At 46.7% G+C, this 19,817-nt stretch overlaps 1 protein-coding gene across 2 annotated transcripts in view; it reads left to right on the top strand.

Annotated features, from left to right (window-relative positions):
• The window catches only part of LOC121847411 (wiskott-Aldrich syndrome protein family member 3-like), a 72,126-nt gene extending 52,710 nt beyond the window's left edge, over positions 1–19,416 (top strand). The window contains exons 4-10 of one of the 2 annotated variants that reach the window (XM_042328112.1): positions 412–565; positions 3,225–3,342; positions 9,168–9,245; positions 10,005–10,183; positions 11,906–12,198; positions 13,821–14,225; positions 14,933–19,416. In XM_042328112.1, the coding sequence (XP_042184046.1) occupies positions 412–565; positions 3,225–3,342; positions 9,168–9,245; positions 10,005–10,183; positions 11,906–12,198; positions 13,821–14,225; positions 14,933–15,093 (1,388 nt within the window). In that variant the 3' untranslated portion in view covers positions 15,094–19,416. The remainder of the gene's footprint in view (positions 1–411; positions 566–3,224; positions 3,343–9,167; positions 9,246–10,004; positions 10,184–11,905; positions 12,199–13,820; positions 14,226–14,932) is intronic. The other variant, XM_042328113.1, reaches the window with a different exon arrangement.
• The last annotated feature ends 401 nt before the right edge of the window (positions 19,417–19,817 follow it).

Raw genomic sequence — 19,817 nt, 5'->3', positions numbered from 1 at the left:
CTTAACCATTCAGAGAGTATTTAACCGTCTGGAAGAATTTCGAAATCTAAAGTTTGAGAAACATATATGAACGTCCAATTCTGACGTGAGACTGTGAGACCTAGTTGCAGAGACACACACACACACACACACACACATAAAGAGATATATTCCTTCAGCCACACTGTAGCACAGAAAGAGCACTCCTCTCTGGGCATGATTCAAGGGATGAGGAGGGTAGGGTTGTCCTATGTGTTGAAACATTCTGACATATTTCCCTTCTAACCCTCTCTATCTCCTTCCTCTCTATCTCCTTCCTCTCTCTCTCCTTCCTCTCTCTCTCTCTCCCTCTCTCTCTCCCTCTCTCTCTCTGTCTCTGTCTCTGTCTCTCCTTCCCTCCATCCTCTCTGTCCTCCTCTTCCCTCTTTCCAGTGTCTCTGCAGGATATCAACATGCGTAAGGCATTTAAGAGCAGTACCATCCAGGACCAGCAGGTGGTGTCACGGACCTCAGTCCCTAACCCTGTTGTAGAGATGTACCACCGTGGTGACAAACCTCCGCCTCTCAACATACTCAGCCCTTATAGGTGAGTGTACTTCCTCCTTTCAATATACTGAACCCCTATTGGTCAGTAGGTCACTAGGACCAACAGGTGGGGTCGAAAACCTCAGTTCATTATCCTGTGGTGGAGATGTAGCATCGCCATGGAGATGGAAAGTATCAGTGTCATTATGAAACCTGTGACAGCATGGGCAGCACCATGAGACTATCTCCATTTTGAAGTAGTCAATTTTCTTCTTCACGATTGGCTGATCCTTCCTGATGACCCGGTTGAACATTACTCCAACAGGGTCACCAGGAGGGGTCAGCCAATGAAGTGGGAAGTCCCACCCAGTTGACTACATTAAAATGGTGGAAGCCCTTAGTGGCGCTGATTACGGCCTTCTGGCCACTAGAGGCGTCTATCATTCTCTCTGAACCATTGCCGCCGACAAACCTCCACTTCTCAACATGCTCAGTCCCTATAGGTCATTACTTCAGTATACGTATCTCCCATTGGTTAGATAGACCTCAGTCCCAACCCTGTGATAGAGACATAGAGATAGACAGAGGACTGTAGTGCCGAAAAGCCTGTTTTAGCATGGGCAGCCACATTAAGGACTTTCACCATTTTGATGGATTCAACTGGGTGGGAGTTCCTAGGGGTTAAGGAAAGATCCCATAATTCCAGGTCATCGGGAGGATTCATCCAAGGAAGTATACTCATGAGCAAACATTCCATAACTCTCGGTGACAGTAAATCGTCACCCTTGTCTTTATACCTGTTTAAACAACATGCTCTAGGTGGCAGTGTGCCCCCTTTCAGTTTGTTTACCAACTCATACAAGTAGTCAATCAATCAATCAATCAATCAAAATATATTTTATAAAACAGTTGTCACAAAGTGCTGATATAGAAACCCTGCCTAAAACCCCAGAGACCAGTCAATGCAGATGTAGAAGCACAGTGGCCAGGGGAAAACTCCCTAGAAAGGCAGGAACCTAAAGAGGAACCAGCCTCTGAAGGGTGGCCAGTCCTCTTCTGGCTGTGCTGGGTGGAGATTGTAAGAGTACATTGCCATTAAGGCCAGATCGATCTTCAAGATGTTCAAACGTTTATAGATGACCATCATGGTCCAATAATAATCACAGCTTGAGACAGCAAATGGGACTGACCCTAGCCCCCCTGCACATAGACTATTGAAGTATAGATACTAGGGACTGAGACAGGGGAGTCAGGGGACACTGTTGCCCCATCCAACGATACCCCCGCACAGGGCCAACCAGGCAGGATATAACCCCACTCACTTTGCCAAAGCACAGCCACCCCACCACCAAAGCGATTTCAACAGACCACCAATTTACTACCCTGAGACAAGGCTGAGTATAGCCCACGAAGATCTCCTCCACCGCACGAGCCCGAGGGGGCGCAAAACCGGACGGGAAGATCACGTCAGTGACTCAACCCACTCAAGTCGACTATTGCGAAAAAAGCCTGGCAAGACGTGATGCACTTCTCCCAAGGATGGCATGGCAGAGCACTAGCAAGCCAGTGACTCAGCCCCCGTAATAGGGTCAGAGCCCCCGTAATAGGGTCAGAGCCCCCGTAATAGGGTCAGAGCCCCCGTAATAGGGTCAGAGCCCCCGTAATAGGGTCAGAGGCAGAGAATCCCACTGGAGAGAAGGCAGAAGGCAGCGACAGCAAGGGTGGTTCATCACTCCAGTGCCTTGCCGTTCACCTTCACACCCCTGGGCCGGACTACACTCATTCATAGGACCTAATGAAGACATGAGTCATCAGTAAAGACTTCAAAGTTGAGACCTGAAAGTTGAGACGGAAAAGAAAATGGACATGGCCTCAAAGACATACTTCTTCATGTTGGATCTCTAACTTCATATCTATTTTCCTCTCCATCCATCCATCCATCCATCCATCCATCAATCTCTGTCTCTCTCTCTCTCTCTCTCTTTGTCTCTCTGTCTCTCTCCCTCTCTCTCCCTCTCTCCATCCATCCATCCATCCATCTCTCTCTCTCTCTCTCTCTCTCTGTCTCTCTCTCTCTCTCTCCATCCATCCATCTCTCTTTGTCTCTCTCTCTTTGTCTCTCTGTCTCTCTCTGTCTCTCTCTGTCTCTCTCTCTGTCTCTCTCTCTCTCTCTCTCTCTCTCTCTCTCTCTGTCTCTCTCTGTCTCTCTCTGTCTCTATCCATCCATCCATCTCTCTCTGTCTCTCTCTGTCTCTCTCTCTGTCTCTCTCTCTCTCTCTCCATCCATCCATCCATCTCTCTTTGTCTCTCTCTCTCTTTGTCTCTCTCCCTCTCTCTGTCTCTCTCTCTCTGTCTCTCTCTGTCTCTCTCTGTCTCTCTCTGTCTCTCTCTCTGTCTCTCTCTGTCTCTCTCTCTCTGTCTCTCTCTGTCTCTCTCTCTGTCTCTCTCTGTCTCTCTCTCTGTCTCTCTCTGTCTCTCTCTGTCTCTATCCATCTCTCTCTCTCTATCCTTCTCTCTCTCTGTCTCTCTCTGTCTCTCTGTCTCTCTGTCTCTCTCTCTCATCCATCTCTCTCTCTCTCTCTCTCTCTCCCTCTCTCTGTCTCTCTCTCTCTCTCTCTCCATCCATCCATCTATCCATCCATCTCTCTCTCTCTCTTTGTCTCTCTCTTTGTCTCTGTCTCTCTCTTTGTCTCTCTCTCTCTCTCTCTCTGTCTCTCCAGAGATGATAAGAAGGATGCATTGAAGTTCTACACAGACCCCTCCTACTTCTTCATGCTGTGGAGAGAGAAGATGCTTCAGGCTACGGAGGACAAACGGAAGGAGAAGAAACGGCAGAAGGTGTGTGGGGGTGGGGGTGTGGGTGTGGGTGTGGGTGTGGGTGTGCGTGCGTGCTGAGGCAGTATAACTCTCATACTGGGTCAGTATCTCTTCTTTTCCTCTGTCTCTTTCTCCTCTTCCTCTCTCTATTCCCCTCTGTACTTCTGCCCCTTTTTCTCTCCAACTCTGTCTCTCTTCTTTATTCTTCTGGCAGTAATGTCTACTTGCTGACAGTGACTGAGTGTAAACATGTCAAGGAAACTCTGGTCACTACTACCACTCCAGACGGCCTGTGTGTTCTGAACTGTACTGTATAGAACAGGGTCCTAGGCTGCTTCCAAAGAACTTCACTGCTAAAGTTGTTTTCTTTTGTGTCTCCACCTGCTTCCGCTTCTTGTATCTTTCTTTCTCGCACCTTCCCTTTGCTTTGTAACACTGTGTTGTGTTGAAGTCAACCTCACCCCCTTGCCAAGTAGAACCAGTCCAAACACTACCTCTCCTCCTGTCTAACCAGTCCAAACACTACCTCTCCTCCTGTCTAACCAGTCCAAACACTACCTCTCCTCCTGTCTAACCAGTCCAAACACTACCTCTACTCCTGTCAAACCAGTCCAAACACTACCTCTCCTCCTGTCTAACCAGTCCAAACACTACCTCTCCTCCTGTCTAACCAGTCCAAACACTACCTCTCCTCCTGTCTAACCAGTCCAAACACTACCTCTCCTCCTGTCTAACCAGTCCAAACACTACCTCTCCTCCTGTCTAACCAGTCCAAACACTACCTCTCCTCCTGTCTAACCAGTCCAAACACTACCTCTCCTCCTGTCTAACCAGTCCAAACACTACCTCTCCTCCTGTCTAACCAGTCCAAACACTACCTCTCCTCCTGTCTAACCAGTCCAAACACTACCTCTCCTCCTGTCTAACCAGTCCAAACACTACCTCTACTCCTGTCTAACCTGTCCAAACACTACCTCTCCTCCTGTCTAACCAGTCCAAACACTACCTCTCCTCCTGTCTAACCAGTCCAAACACTACCTCTACTCCTGTCTAACCAGTCCAAACACTACCTCTACTCCTGTCTAACCTGTCCAAACACTACCTCTCCTCCTGTCTAACCAGTCCAAACACTACCTCTACTCCTGTCTAACCAGTCCAAACACTACCTCTACTCCTGTCTAACCAGTCCAAACACTACCTCTCCTCCTGTCTAACCTGTCCAAACACTACCTCTCCTCCTGTCTAACCAGTCCAAACACTACCTCTCCTCCTGTCTAACCAGTCCAAACACTACCTCTCCTCCTGTCTAACCAGTCCAAACACTACCTCTCCTCCTGTCTAACCAGTCCAAACACTACCTCTCCTCCTGTCTAACCAGTCCAAACACTACCTCTACTCCTGTCTAACCAGTCCAAACACTACCTCTCCTCCTGTCTAACCTGTCCAAACACTACCTCTCCTCCTGTCTAACCTGTCCAAACACTACCTCTACTCCTGTCTAACCAGTCCAAACACTACCTCTACTCCTGTCTAACCAGTCCAAACACTACCTCTAATCCTGTCTAACCAGTCCAAACACTACCTCTCCTCCTGTCTAACCAGTCCAAACACTACCTCTACTCCTGTCTAACCAGTCCAAACACTACCTCTCCTCCTGTCTAACCAGTCCAAACACTACCTCTACTCCTGTCTAACCAGTCCAAACACTACCTCTACTCCTGTCTAACCAGTCCAAACACTACCTCTACTCCTGTCTAACCAGTCCAAACACTACCTCTCCTCCTGTCTAACCAGTCCAAACACTACCTCTACTCCTGTCTAACCAGTCCAAACACTGTCTAACCAGTCCAAACACTACCTCTCTCCTGTCTAACCAGTCCAAACACTACCTCTACTCCTGTCTAACCTGTCCAAACACTACCTCTCCTCCTGTCTAACCAGTCCAAACACTACCTCTACTCCTGTCTAACCTGTCCAAACACTACCTCTCCTCCTGTCTAACCAGTCCAAACACTACCTCTACTCCTGTCTAACCAGTCCAAACACTACCTCTCCTCCTGTCTAACCAGTCCAAACACTACCTCTCCTCCTGTCTAACCAGTCCAAACACTACCTCTCCTCCTGTCTAACCAGTCCAAACACTACCTCTCCTCCTGTCTAACCAGTCCAAACACTACCTCTACTCCTGTCTAACCAGTCCAAACACTACCTCTCCTCCTGTCTAACCTGTCCAAACACTACCTCTCCTCCTGTCTAACCTGTCCAAACACTACCTCTCCTCCTGTCAAACCAGTCCAAACACTACCTCTCCTCCTGTCTAACCAGTCCAAACACTACCTCTCCTCCTGTCTAACCAGTCCAAACACTACCTCTCCTCCTGTCTAACCAGTCCAAACACTACCTCTCCTCCTGTCTAACCAGTCCAAACACTACCTCTCCTCCTGTCTAACCAGTCCAAACACTACCTCTCCTCCTGTCTAACCAGTCCAAACACTACCTCTCCTCCTGTCTAACCAGTCCAAACACTACCTCTACTCCTGTCTAACCAGTCCAAACACTACCTCTACTCCTGTCTAACCAGTCCAAACACTACCTCTACTCCTGTCTAACCAGTCCAAACACTACCTCTCCTCCTGTCTAACCTGTCCAAACACTACCTCTCCTCCTGTCTAACCAGTCCAAACACTACCTCTCCTCCTGTCTAACCAGTCCAAACACTACCTCTCCTCCTGTCTAACCAGTCCAAACACTACCTCTCCTCCTGTCTAACCTCCAAACACTACCTCCTCCTGTCTAACCAGTCCAAACACTACCTCTACTCCTGTCTAACCAGTCCAAACACTACCTCTCCTCCTGTCTAACCAGTCCAAACACTACCTCTCCTCCTGTCTAACCAGTCCAAACACTACCTCTCCTCCTGTCTAACCAGTCCAAACACTACCTCTCCTCCTGTCTAACCAGTCCAAACACTACCTCTCCTCCTGTCTAACCTGTCCAAACACTACCTCTCCTCCTGTCTAACCTGTCCAAACACTACCTCTCCTCCTGTCTAACCTGTCCAAACACTACCTCTCCTCCTGTCTAACCAGTCCAAACACTACCTCTCCTCCAGTCTAACCAGTCCAAACACTACCTCTCCTCCTGTCTAACCAGTCCAAACACTACCTCTCCTCCTGTCTAAACAGTCCAAACACTACCTCTCCTCCTGTCTAACCAGTCCAAACACTACCTCTCCTCCTGTCTAACCAGTCCAAACACTACCTCTCCTCCTGTCTAACCAGTCCAAACACTACCTCTCCTCCTGTCTAACCAGTCCAAACACTACCTCTCCTCCTGTCTAACCAGTCCAAACACTACCTCTCCTCCTGTCTAACCAGTCCAAACACTACCTCTCCTCCTGTCTAACCTGTCCAAACACTACCTCTCCTCCTGTCTAACCAGTCCAAACACTACCTCTCCTCCTGTCTAACCTGTCCAAACACTACCTCTCCTCCTGTCTAACCAGTCCAAACACTACCTCTCTCCTGTCTAACCTGTCCAAACACTACCTCTCCTCCTGTCTAACCTGTCCAAACACTACCTCTCCTCCTGTCCCTGTCCAAACACTACCTCTCCTCCTGTCTAACCAGTCCAAACACTACCTCTCCTCCTGTCTAACCAGTCCAAACACTACCTCTCCTCCTGTCTAACCAGTCCAAACACTACCTCTCCTCCTGTCTAACCTGTCCAAACACTACCTCTCCTCCTGTCTAACCTGTCCAAACACTACCTCTCCTCCTGTCTAACCAGTCCAAACACTACCTCTCCTCCTGTCTAACCAGTCCAAACACTACCTCTCCTCCTGTCCAAACACTACCTCTACTCCTGTCCAAACACTACCTCTACTCCTGTCTAACCAGTCCAAACACTACCTCTCCTCCTTCTCCCTCGCTCTCCACTACTATCACCCACTACCACCCACTACTTACTATCACCCACTACCGACCACTACTATCACCCACTACTATCACCCACTACCACCCACTACTATCACCCACTACCAACCACTACTATCACCCACTACTATCACCCACTACCACCCACTACTAACTATCACCCACTACCGACTACTACTATCACCCACTACAACAACCACTATCACTACCAACCACTACTATCACCCACTACCAACCACTACTATCACCCACTACTACAACCAACCACTACTATCACCCACTACCAACCACTACTATCACCCACTACCGACCCCTACTATCACCCACTACCAACCACTACTATCACCCACTACCAACCACTATCACCCACCAACCACTACTATCACCCACTACCAACCACTACTATCACCCACTACCAACCACTACTATCACCCACTACCAACCACTACTATCACCCACTACCAACCACTACTATCACCCACTACCGACCCCCACTATCACCCACTACCAACCACTACCAACCACTATCACCCACTACCAACCACTACTATCACCCACTACCGACCACTACTATCACCCACTACCGACCACCACTGTCACCCACTACCAACCACTACCAACCACTATCACCCACTACCGACCACTACTATCACCCACTACCACGCACTACTACCACCCACTACCGACCACTATCACCCACTACCGACCACTACCGACCACTACTATCACCCACTACCGACCACTACTATCACCTACTACCGACCACTACTATCACCTACTACCGACCACTACTATCACCTACTACCGACCACTACTATCACCCACTACCGACCACTACTATCACCTACTACCGACCACTACTATCACCCACTACCGACCACTACTATCACCCACTACCGACCACTACTATCACCCACTACCGACCACTACTATCACCTACTACCGACCACTACTATCACCCACTACCGACCACTACTATCACCCACTACCGACCACTACTATCACCCACTACCGACCACTACTATCACCCACTACCGACCACTACTACTACTATCACCCACTACCGACCATCACCACTACTATCACCCACTACCGACCACTACTATCACCCACTACCGACCACTACTATCACCTACTACCGACCACTACTATCACCTACTACCGACCACTACTATCACCCACTACCGACCACTACTATCATCACCCACTATCACCTACTACCGACCACTACTATCACCCACTACCGACCACTACTATCACCCACTACCGACCACTACTATCACCCACTACCGACCACTACTATCACCCACTACCGACCACTACTATCACCCACTACCGACCACTACTATCACCCACTACCGACCACTACTATCACCTACTACTACTATCACCCACTACCGACCACTACTATCACCCACTACCGACCACTACTATCACCCACTACCGACCACTACTATCACCCACTACCGACCACTACTATCACCCACTACCGACCACTACTATCACCCACTACCGACCACTACTATCACCCACTACCGACCACTACTATCACCCACTACTGACCACTACTATCACCCACTACCGACCACTACTATCACCTTCTACCGACCACTACTATCACCCACTACCGACCACTACTATCACCCACTACCGACCACTACTATCACCTACTACCGACCACTACTATCACCTGCCCTTTTTTTCTTTCATTTCAAACTCTAGAGGGTCAGAAACTCCAGACTCTTGATCCTCTTCCTCACCAGCTGCCACCTCCTCTACACTCTTCCCTCTCTCTCTGGACACATTGTCTATATCTCTATCTCTCTAACCTAGTAGACATCTCTCTCTCTGGACACATTGTCTATATGTCTATCTCTCTAATCCAGTAGACGTCTCTCTCTCTCCATCCAGACCAGCTGTCCAGCCCACTGTGACCAGGGTAGACCCCACAGCAGACAGGCTCCACCACGCAGCCCACTGCCCAGCTCCGTAAGACCCCCACCACCACCACGATGCCCCCCACTGTCCCCCTGTCCGTGTCTGCGACGTTCCCTGTTTCTATGTCCCCTGACCTCACTTAACATGTCCATCTGTCTGTGTTGGGTGATTGTGGTCCTGTGGTGTTCATGTCCCCTCTCTTTGTACACCAACCCCTCCCTTCTCTCCACCAGGACCCTGGACACTCCGTCTGCATCCTTGTCTCTGTGTCCCCTTAAAGCAGACTGCTTGCCAGTTCCTCATCCCTCTGTTTTATGTTGTGTTTATTATGTTTTTCGCTGATTCCTAAAAGCTTCCATTAGTGGGACTGAGTGTTGTGAAGGTAGGATGTGTAGTCGATAATGGTGGAGGGGCTTCCTTTCCGTGTGTCTCAAAGAGGAGAAAGAATCTATAAATAATAACTCTCTTTTGTCTTGGTTTCTCTCCATCCCTCTCCATCTCTCTCCATCTCTCTCCATCCCTCTCCATCTCTCTCCATCCCTCTCCATCTCTCCATCCCTCTCCATCCCTCTCCATCCCTCTCCATCCCTCTCCATCTCTCCATCCCTCTCCATCTCTCCATCTCTCTCCATCTCTCCATCCCTCTCCATCTCTCCATCCCTCTCCATCTCTCCATCCCTCTCCATCCCTCTCCATCTCTCCATCCCTCTCCATCTCTCCATCCCTCTCCATCCCTCTCCATCTCTCCATCCCTCTCCATCTCTCCATCTCTCCATCCCTCTCCATCTCTCTCCACTATCCCTTCATCAGGAGCAGCAGAAACAGGTGGAGGATCCGGGCAGAGAGGTGAAGAAGGTGAGAAAGGCCAGGAATCGCAGACAGGAATGGAATATGATGGCCTATGATAAGGAGTTCCGCCCGGACACACGACTCACCCCCTCACCCTACCACGGAATGTCCTCCGAGGGGTCATTATCACCTGATAACAGGTAGGTTCATTAATCAATCAGTCAATCAATTAGTCAATCAATCTGACTATTTTAAATGGCTCAGTTGAACTGACCCTGTATATAATATGGTATTGAACTGACCCTGTATATAGTATGGTATTGAACTGACCCTGTATATAGTATGGTATTGAACTGACCCTGTATATAGTATGGTATTGAACTGACCCTGTATATAGTATGGTATTGAACTGACCCTGTATATAGTATGGTATTGAACTGACCCTGTATATAGTATGGTATTGAACTGACCCTGTATATGATATGGTATTGAACTGACCCTGTATATAATATGGTATTGAACTGACCCTGTATATAGTGGGACACTGGCTAGCCTTCCACTGACCTCTGCTGATTGGACAGACACTGGCTAGCCTTCCACTGACCTCTGCTGATTGGACAGACACTGGCTAGCCTTCTACTGACTGCTGATTGGACAGACACTGGCTAGCCTTCCACTGACCTCTGCTGATTGGACAAACACTGGCTAGCCTTCTACTGACTGCTGATTGGACAGACACTGGCTAGCCTTCCACTGACCTCTGCTGATTGGACAGACACTGGCTAGCCTTCCACTGACCTCTGCTGATTGGACAGACACTGGCTAGCCTTCCACTGACCTCTGCTGATTGGACAGACACTGGATAGCCTTCCACTGACCTCTGCTGATTGGACAGACACTGGCTAGCCTTCTACTGACCTCTGCTGATTGGACAGACACTGGCTAGCCTTCTACTGACCTCTGCTGATTGGACAGACACTGGCAAAGCCTTCCACTGACCTCTGCTGATTGGACAGACACTGGCTAGCCTTCCACTGACTGCTGATTGGACAGACACTGGCTAGCATTCTACTGACCTCTACGGATTGGACAGACACTGGCTAGCCTTCCACTGACTGCTGATTGAACAGACACTGGCTAGCATTCTACTGACCTCTACGGATTGGACAGACACTGGCTAGCCTTCCACTGACTGCTGATTGGACAGACACTGGCTAGCATACTCTATTGGACAGACACTGAGCCTTCTACTGCCCTCTGCTGATTGGATAGACACTGGTTAGCCTTCCACTGACCTCTGCTGATTGAACAGACACTGGCTAGCATTCTACTGACCTCTACGGATTGGACAGACACTGGCTAGCCTTCTACTGACTGCTGATTGGACAGACACTGGCTAGCCTTATACTGACCTCTGCTGATTGGACAGACACTGGTTAGCCTTCTACTGCCCTCTGCTGATTGGATAGACACTGGTTAGCCTTCTACTGACCTCTGCTGATTAAATAGACACTGGCTAGCCTTCTACTGACCTCTGCTGATTGGACAGACACTGGTTAGCCTTCTACTGCCCTCTGCTGATTGGACAGACACTGGTTAGCCTTCCACTGACCTCTGCTGATTGGACAGACACTGGCTAGCCTTCTACTGCCGTCTGCTGATTAAATAGACACTGGTTAGCCTTCTACCTCCCTCTGCTGATTGGACAGACACTGGTTAGCCTTCTACTGACCTCTGCTGATTGGACAGACACTGGTTAGTTTTCTACTGCCCTCTGCTGGGGAGTGGAAAACACTACACGTCTATGTAGAATTTCTGATTATATCAATGAGTGTCCTTGTTAAGGATATGACAAGTTAGATATAAGTATCTACAACAACGGAAACTAGGTAACTTATCCCCCCCTACTCCACCCCTCCCAGGTCGATGGCATCAGACATGGGCGAGCATTCCTACCCTGCCAGCCCTAACCACCCCTCCCAGCCAACCTCTGCCCCCACCCCATTGATGGTGCCCCCACCTCACCCAAGCCCCCAGACTCAGTCTCTGGACAGGGGAGGGTACCCCAGAGCCAACCCCCTCTGGGGCGGCCGCCGCAGTACGACAAATCGCATCACTGGGGCGCACCCAGCCCCCCACCCACCCCCGCCCACTCCGAGGGAGGGGCACTCAACGGTCCACGTCAGCAGTCCGTCAAGGACTACAGGGCTCATGGGTAAGTCAACTACCACGTACTGTAGGCTACTAGGTATTGTGTCATTAGGTATTACTAGGTATTGTGTCATTAGGTATTACTAGATATTGTGTCATTAGGTATTACTAGGTATTGAGTTATTAGGTATTACTAGATATTGTGTCATTAGGTATTACTAGGTATTGTGTCATTAGGTATTACTAGGTTTTGAGTCATTAGGTATTACTAGGTATTGTGTCATTAGGTATTACTAGGTTTTGAGTCATTAGGTATTACTAGGTTTTGAGTCATTAGGTATTACTAGGTTTTGAGTCATTAGGTATTACTAGGTATTGTGTCATTAGGTATTACTAGGTATTGAGTCAATATATTAAGTCCTATTCCATATCTATATATCAGTTACATAAATTAGTAGACTGTTAGGTTTATGTTGTCAATCTAACTTTAACACTCAATTACAGGCCTGCAAATCTGTATACGTACTGTGGATAGTAGAACCTCTCAGATAAATCATGCCAACACAAATGCTTTGTTCTCAAAAAGTATATATGATGCTAACCACATTTCCATCTACAGTTTTTATGCGAGAAAAGTAATTTCGTTAAGAAAATAATCAGGACAGGTGTGATGGAAACGGGATCAGATCATTTGTTCATTCGACACAGTGGAGTCGTTTTGTGTCTCTGATATTAATTACACAGGAAACGCCATATATTGAAATAATAACCATCATATCGAAGAAAATTTGGAGTCACGCGAAGATGTGTTGTCCTCCCACTGTCATGATGAGAGAGAGGTGTTGTCCTCCCACTGTCATGATGAGAGAGAGGTGTTGTCCTCCCACTGTCATGATGAGAGAGAGGTGTTGTCCTCCCACTGTCATGATGAGAGAGAGGTGTTGTCCTCCCACTGTCATGATGAGAGAGAGGTGTTGTCCTCCCACTGTCATGATGAGAGAGAGGTGTTGTCCTCCCACTGTCATGATGAGAGAGAGGTGTTGTCCTCCCACTGTCATGATGAGAGAGAGGTGTTGTCCTCCCACTGTCATGATGAGAGAGAGGTGTTGTCCTCCCACTGTCATGATGAGAGAGAGTGTTGTCCTCCCACTGTCATGATGAGAGAGAGGTGTTGTCTGATTCACTGATGAGAGAGAGGTGTTGTCCTCCCACTGTCATGATGAGAGAGAGGTGTTGTCCTCCCACTGTCATGATGAGAGAGAGGTGTTGTCCTCCCACTGTCATGATGAGAGAGAGGTGTTGTCTGATTCACTGATGAGAGAGAGGTGTTGTCTCACTGATGTGAGAGAGGTGTTGTCTGATTCACTGATGAGAGAGAGATGTTGTCTCACTGATGAGAGAGAGGTGTTGTCTGATTCACTGATGAGAGAGAGGTGTTGTCTGATTCACTGATGAGAGAGAGGTGTTGTCCTCCCACTGTCATGATGAGAGAGAGGTGTTGTCCTCCCACTGTCATGATGAGAGAGAGGTGTTGTCTGATTCACTGATGAGAGAGAGGTGTTGTCTGATTCACTGATGAGAGAGAGGTGTTGTCTGATTGACTGAGAGAGAGGTGTTGTCTGATTCACTGATGAGAGAGAGGTGTTGTCTGATTCACTTGTCTGTTCTTTCTCTCTCCTCCCTCAGCGGCCAGCCATCCACCATCCCGGAGTACTTCATCCCCCAGCCCCTCCCCCTCCTCCCCCAATCATCCCCTCCGCCCAGACTGCCTTCGACTCTACCTCCTCCTCCCCCTCCCTCCCCCTCCCTCCCTCCTCCCTCCCTCCCCCCCGGGCTGTGGCCATCATGTCCCGTTCTTACAGTCCCTCCCCTCCTCCTCCCGCCCCCTGCCCACTATGTCCCCTCCCCTCTCACGCCCCTCCCGCTGCCCCCCTCCTCCTCCCCCACCAGGCCTGCCCCCATCCCACATCCTGTCTCCGGCTCACGCTATTGGTGGGTCTCAAGGAGAAGCTCCGCCTACCAGGAAGGGCCAGATACCGATGATTCCGATAAGCGATGCCCGCAGCGACCTGTTGGCTGCCATACGTAGAGGTGAGATGGAGGGATGGAGGAAGGGAGAGAAGTAGGAAGGGACAGAGGAGGAAGGGAGGGAGGGAGGGAGGGAATGTGTGTGAGTGAGTACATGTGTTTGTTTCCATTTGTGTTTCTTTTCATGTTTAAGTTTGTTTTCGGTTTGTGTGTGATGTGTGGTACATGTGTGTGTATGTGTGATGTGTGGTACATGTGTTTGTTTGATTTGTGTTTCATGTATGTGTGATGTTGGTAATGTTGTGTTGTGTGTGTTGTGTGTGATGTGTGGTACATGTGTGTGTATGTGTGATGTGTGGTACATGTGTGTGTATGTGTGATGTGTGGTACATGTATGTGTGATGTGTGGTATGTGTGGTGTGTGGTACATGTGTGTGTATGTGTGATGTGTGTGTATGTGTGATGTGTGGTACATGTGTGTGTATGTGTGATGTGTGGTACATGTATGTGTGATGTGTGGTACATGTGTGTGTATGTGTGATGTGTGGTACATGTGTGATTCCGATGAGCAACGCTCACAGCGAACTGCTGACAGCCATACGCAGAGGTGAGAGATGGAGAGAGGGGGCGGTATGTGTGTTTAGTGTATGATGGAAAGACGGAGAGAGGGGTTAGATAGATACCTATAGCTCCTCCCACCAGCCTCCTCTGGTAGGTATCTATCTAACCCCTCTCTCCCTCCCTCTCTCATCCCTCCCTCCATCCTCCAGGTATCCAATTGAGGAAGGTACAGGAGCAGAGAGAGCAGGAAGCGAAGAGAGAGCCCGTAGGAAACGACGTGGCCACCATTCTCTCACGTCGCATCGCCGTCGAGTACAGCGAATCAGAGTCTGACTCCGGCGGGGAGGACAACGGGGAGTGGTCCGACTGAGAGGGGTCATAGGACAAGGGATTAGGCTTTTGAGAAAATGGTGTCTAGTTTGGTCTGGAAGGATGGGAGTGTATGGAGGGATTTTAGTGCCCCCTCCCCCCAAAAAATTCTGTCTCAATATCACTCTACAGAATTGTGTCTCAAACGCTTTCTATCTTTCTTTCCTGTATTCACAGATCTGAAACGACTTGGTAGGTGGATAGGCAATTATGATGATGTTTTAGCTTCGGTCAGATCTATGGACACTGAAGGGGGAGAAGAATGAGGCCATAGAATACACCCCCCCCTTCCCCCTCCCAATCACTCAGTTAGCCAGTCAATCAACCAATCAATCATCAATGTTACGCTCCAGTATTACAGTACTTAGTGAGCAGTACAACACTACAAAACATATTACAGTACTTAGCAATAAGCAGTACAACACTACAAGCCATGACTATGACGTTGCTGAGGTAAACTAAATGGGGTTGGTTGAGGAGCACAAGTCAGCTTGTGTCAAGAAGGTGGGTGACATGTTTTTTATTAAGTTATTCCCTCAATTCTTTATTTCACGTGGCTCATACATAACCTAGACAGGAGTACATCTGAGAAGAGTTACGGGGTCCAAAATGGCACCCTATTCACTACGTAGAGCACTACAGTTGACCTGGGCCCGTAGAGCTCTGGTCTAAAGTAGTGCACTATATAGAGGATAGGGCACCGTTTGGAATGCAGACTGTGACTAAAAAGATGGAAATATATACCCATGGCAACCAACTCCAATTATCGGAAGGTTCAGCTGGTTGCCCTGAACAATGCTAAATCTAGAACTCAAACAGATGCGGTTCCGGTAGATTCTTACCACAGAGCGCGGGGGTGTCGGGGAGGCGGTGCTATGATGCGTCCCTGAGATGCCACATTTGTGTGAAACTGCGTAGGATCACACACACACACATACACACACACACACCAAAGATGTAGGATCCCACCTTTTCTCCACTTGTAAACAACAACAAGAAAAACAACCTCATAACCAAACAAAACCCAACTGACAAAAGACAATACCAATGTGCAGTGCTTTTTAAAATATGGCTTTACAGTTTTCACCGCCTCATGTTTTAAAATTGATGTTTTAAGAGAATCATAAAAAAACACTATATATATATATATATATAAATATATCAAATAAAACACAACATAGTTTTACATCAGCAACAACTACTCCGTATGGGGGTCAGTGAGATTTGAGTATGGTGCAGTGGGTTGACTTATTTTCAAAGGCAAGTTTTCAGCGCACGATGTATTGTGGGAAATGTAGTCATCAATCACAATATTAGACCAGTTTTATTCTGTACTGAAGCCTCTGCTTGTGGTGTGCTATGTGAAGTAGCTTTGTACAGCTGCACAGATGCCTAAATCACTTCATCTAAAGTTACTCGCAATGCTTACTGTGTTTGCTCAGTGCTTGTAGAGCAGGGGTCTCAAACTACAGGCCCGTGATCCAAAAGCGGCCCCTGAGCCGATTTAAATAACGTGGCACCCTGGGAAAAATTATATTGAGAACACACTTGCAGAGGATATAATCCTAACATCAAAAAATATTTTTTTAAAGTATGGATTTTAAACTAATGAAGAAAGACATGGAGAAAGACACTGAAAATACTTTATTTTGTATTTTTGTTTCAATGTGCCACTGATAGCAAATAAACAGGGACACTGCACCCTTAAATAGCACATCTAAACTAAATATACATACAGCTCGTTTGGGGATGAAGTTGAATCCTAGACAATGATCTAAGAGCAGTTTTATGGTTTTCCCGCTAATAGTTAAGGTTACGATTGGAGGGTGGGTAAACTGATCCTAGATCTGTATCTAATAGAAACTTCAGTGTACTGTAGAAGCACAGCTGTGAATGTGAAATTGATTAACTAAATGTTTGTATAGGGAGTTATCCACCTCATTTTCGAACCCCAAACGCGGGAACTATGGCAACATCTTTCTCCGCGCTTGCGCATTATCATGATTCATATGCGCGCCACTAGAAATTCCTGCATTAGTATGTTTCTGTTAGCAGAGACATCATGACAAAATACCCCATGTATTACTGTCCTGCTGATGTGCCTGGACCGTGTAGGCTAAACTGCTCATTAAAAACACATAACTGATCCAAATGGTTGCCCAGTCAGGCATGTTAGTTTCAGTTATTTCCAAATTAATATGTATTCAAAACGCCAGGCTTTTGAGCAGTTATTCAAATGACACAGGGTATTCACTGCAGTTATAGCCTAGACTAGAGTTTTGTACGCACTTGAAAACAATAATAACATAATTCATTACATTGTGTTGTTATAGCCTAGGTAGGATACATTTCTTGTCCCTATAAAACAATAGGATAGCTTTCAGAGCTGCGTACCCACGGACGTGGAGGGACCGCACTCAGCGCAGCCTCGGGAGCGCACATAGTGAAAACATAGTTAGCCAACACTATCTGAAAAAACATTTTTTCTTTCACTTTGTAAATTGACTGGATACATTCACTGCAGTATTATGCCTAACACTGAGTTTATGAATTATGGTCTAATATGCATAAGCTTAGGCCACGGTACATCTCCAGCCTGTCTGTCTTCATTGCTCTGATGAGTATAACAGTATAACTTTAGACCGTCCCCTCACCCATACCCAGGCGCGAACCAGGGACCCTTTGCACACATCAACAACAGTCACCAACAGCGTTAAGAACGGGCACGGAGTTGGAAAGGAGAAGCCCGTATTGTCCTATCCTGTTAACACCAGACTACATCCTGACAAAATAGACCTACACCGTATGAGTGACCTAATAATGTACCTTTCTGGACCTTCTAAACTGTCAAGAATAGACCCAGACTGGTCCAAATGGTTGCATAATCAGGCCTAGGCTGTTACCCTACTGTATGCAGTTATTTCGGTATGAAACAAAACAGAATGTGTGAGCGGTTATTCAAATTAGCCCACATCACTGCAGTTTACAACATATAGACAATAACGGTGTATTCACATGATAACAATAATACATTGTTGTAGGCCAGGTATAATAATTTTATGGCCTAATATCAAGATAATATTTACCTTCTTACTTACAAAAGCTATAGCACATGTAGCTTGATCCTTTTTTATACTCGGCCTAATAGTCTATTGGAGGGAAAGCAGCAGGCTTGCTCGTGCTAATTGCTGAATGTAAAACAGGTCTACGGCATAGAAAACGCATGTTGGGGAAAGTTGAGGAAATCGTGCGATCACTATTGGACAGTTATGATAATATTGTTGCACTGATACATTGCAAATAGTTTCAGAGGACATACAGAGATGAGCACTGTAAAAAAAAAAAAAAGAAGACCCAAAGAAATTGACAACAATTCGATAAATGGAAATCACTTGAGCAAGGAGGCAATGACGTGCTGTAAAAGATGTGCAGGCTAGACGGTGTTTGTTGTTGAATTGCTACATTTAAATTAGTGGTACTATATTGCTTTTCATTAGGCCTTGATGTACATATTATTATTTGCAGTTGTCACTATGACAACGAACACACCATGAAAGCACTGAATTTTTATAATTTTTTATAATTTTATAATTGTATAGCCTATAGTTTATCATTATAGTTATTGGGTGGATGGCCCGGGCCTTTAACTCCGACACAACACAACTAACAGTATTATCACAACAGAACTAGCGAACTTGAATGAAATACATATACAATTACACGTACTCAATTACACTTATAATTGACCGTTATACTCGATAAACTGTCTCTTTCCAATAATTTAATCTGGCAAATTTGCCACCGGCGCGCTGCAATGGTAAGTAAAGCGGAAATCGAATCATTCACTTCCGTTGTTTGGCTGTGCCCATAGCAACGTTCGACAATGAGGTGGATAGATTAACAGAGTTCTATTGAATCCATTTCAGCATCAAACGTTCCATGACAATAACGTTCTCATTTACATTCTAAACTAGAATGTATCGGAACTATTGATACCGACATGGGAAATATACACATTCCAAGGCTCAGTCGCAAATCATACCCTGTTCTCCATTCAGTGCACTAGCATATAAGAATATGAGACGTAGCCAAAGTCCATTGATCTCCAACCATGTCACTTTAACTCCGTATCTCTATCGCTGTGGTTTGTATAAGTAACATTATGTGTGTTTTAAATCAAAACTGTTGTATAGAATTCTGGTCAGATCTGCTTGTAAAGAATTTGGGTTTCTAGATAAAGAGATGAACTGTCTTTGTATTGTACGCAATAAACTGTAGGCATGTATGAATAGCTAATAATAATCTAATAAAAATACTGACTGTGTAGCCTAGTTATTGAATTATTTGATGGGGGAAATGGTGGAAGGATATGCATTTTGACAGACACCAAAAAATGTATGTACCTATCTGTTTTAGAACACCTACTCACGCCTACTCAAGGGTTTTACAACAAAAACATGTTTAAACTATTTTCTACATTGTAGAATAATAGTGAAGACATCAAAACTATAAAATAACACATATTGAATCATGTAATAACCAAAAAAGTGTTACACATGATTCTTCAAATAGCCACACTTTGCCTTGATGACAGCTTTGCACACTCTTGGCATTCTCTCAACCAGCTTCACCTGGAATGCTTTTTAAACAGTCAACAGGAGTTCCCAAATACACCACCGTTCAAAAGTTTGGGGTCACTTAGAAATGTCCTTGTTTTTGAAAGAA

The sequence above is a fragment of the Oncorhynchus tshawytscha genome, linkage group LG10 (genome assembly GCF_018296145.1).
Source record: "Oncorhynchus tshawytscha isolate Ot180627B linkage group LG10, Otsh_v2.0, whole genome shotgun sequence".
In the NCBI taxonomy this organism is placed as follows: domain Eukaryota; kingdom Metazoa; phylum Chordata; class Actinopteri; order Salmoniformes; family Salmonidae; genus Oncorhynchus; species Oncorhynchus tshawytscha.
This window is presented reverse-complemented; position numbering and strand designations above follow the sequence as displayed.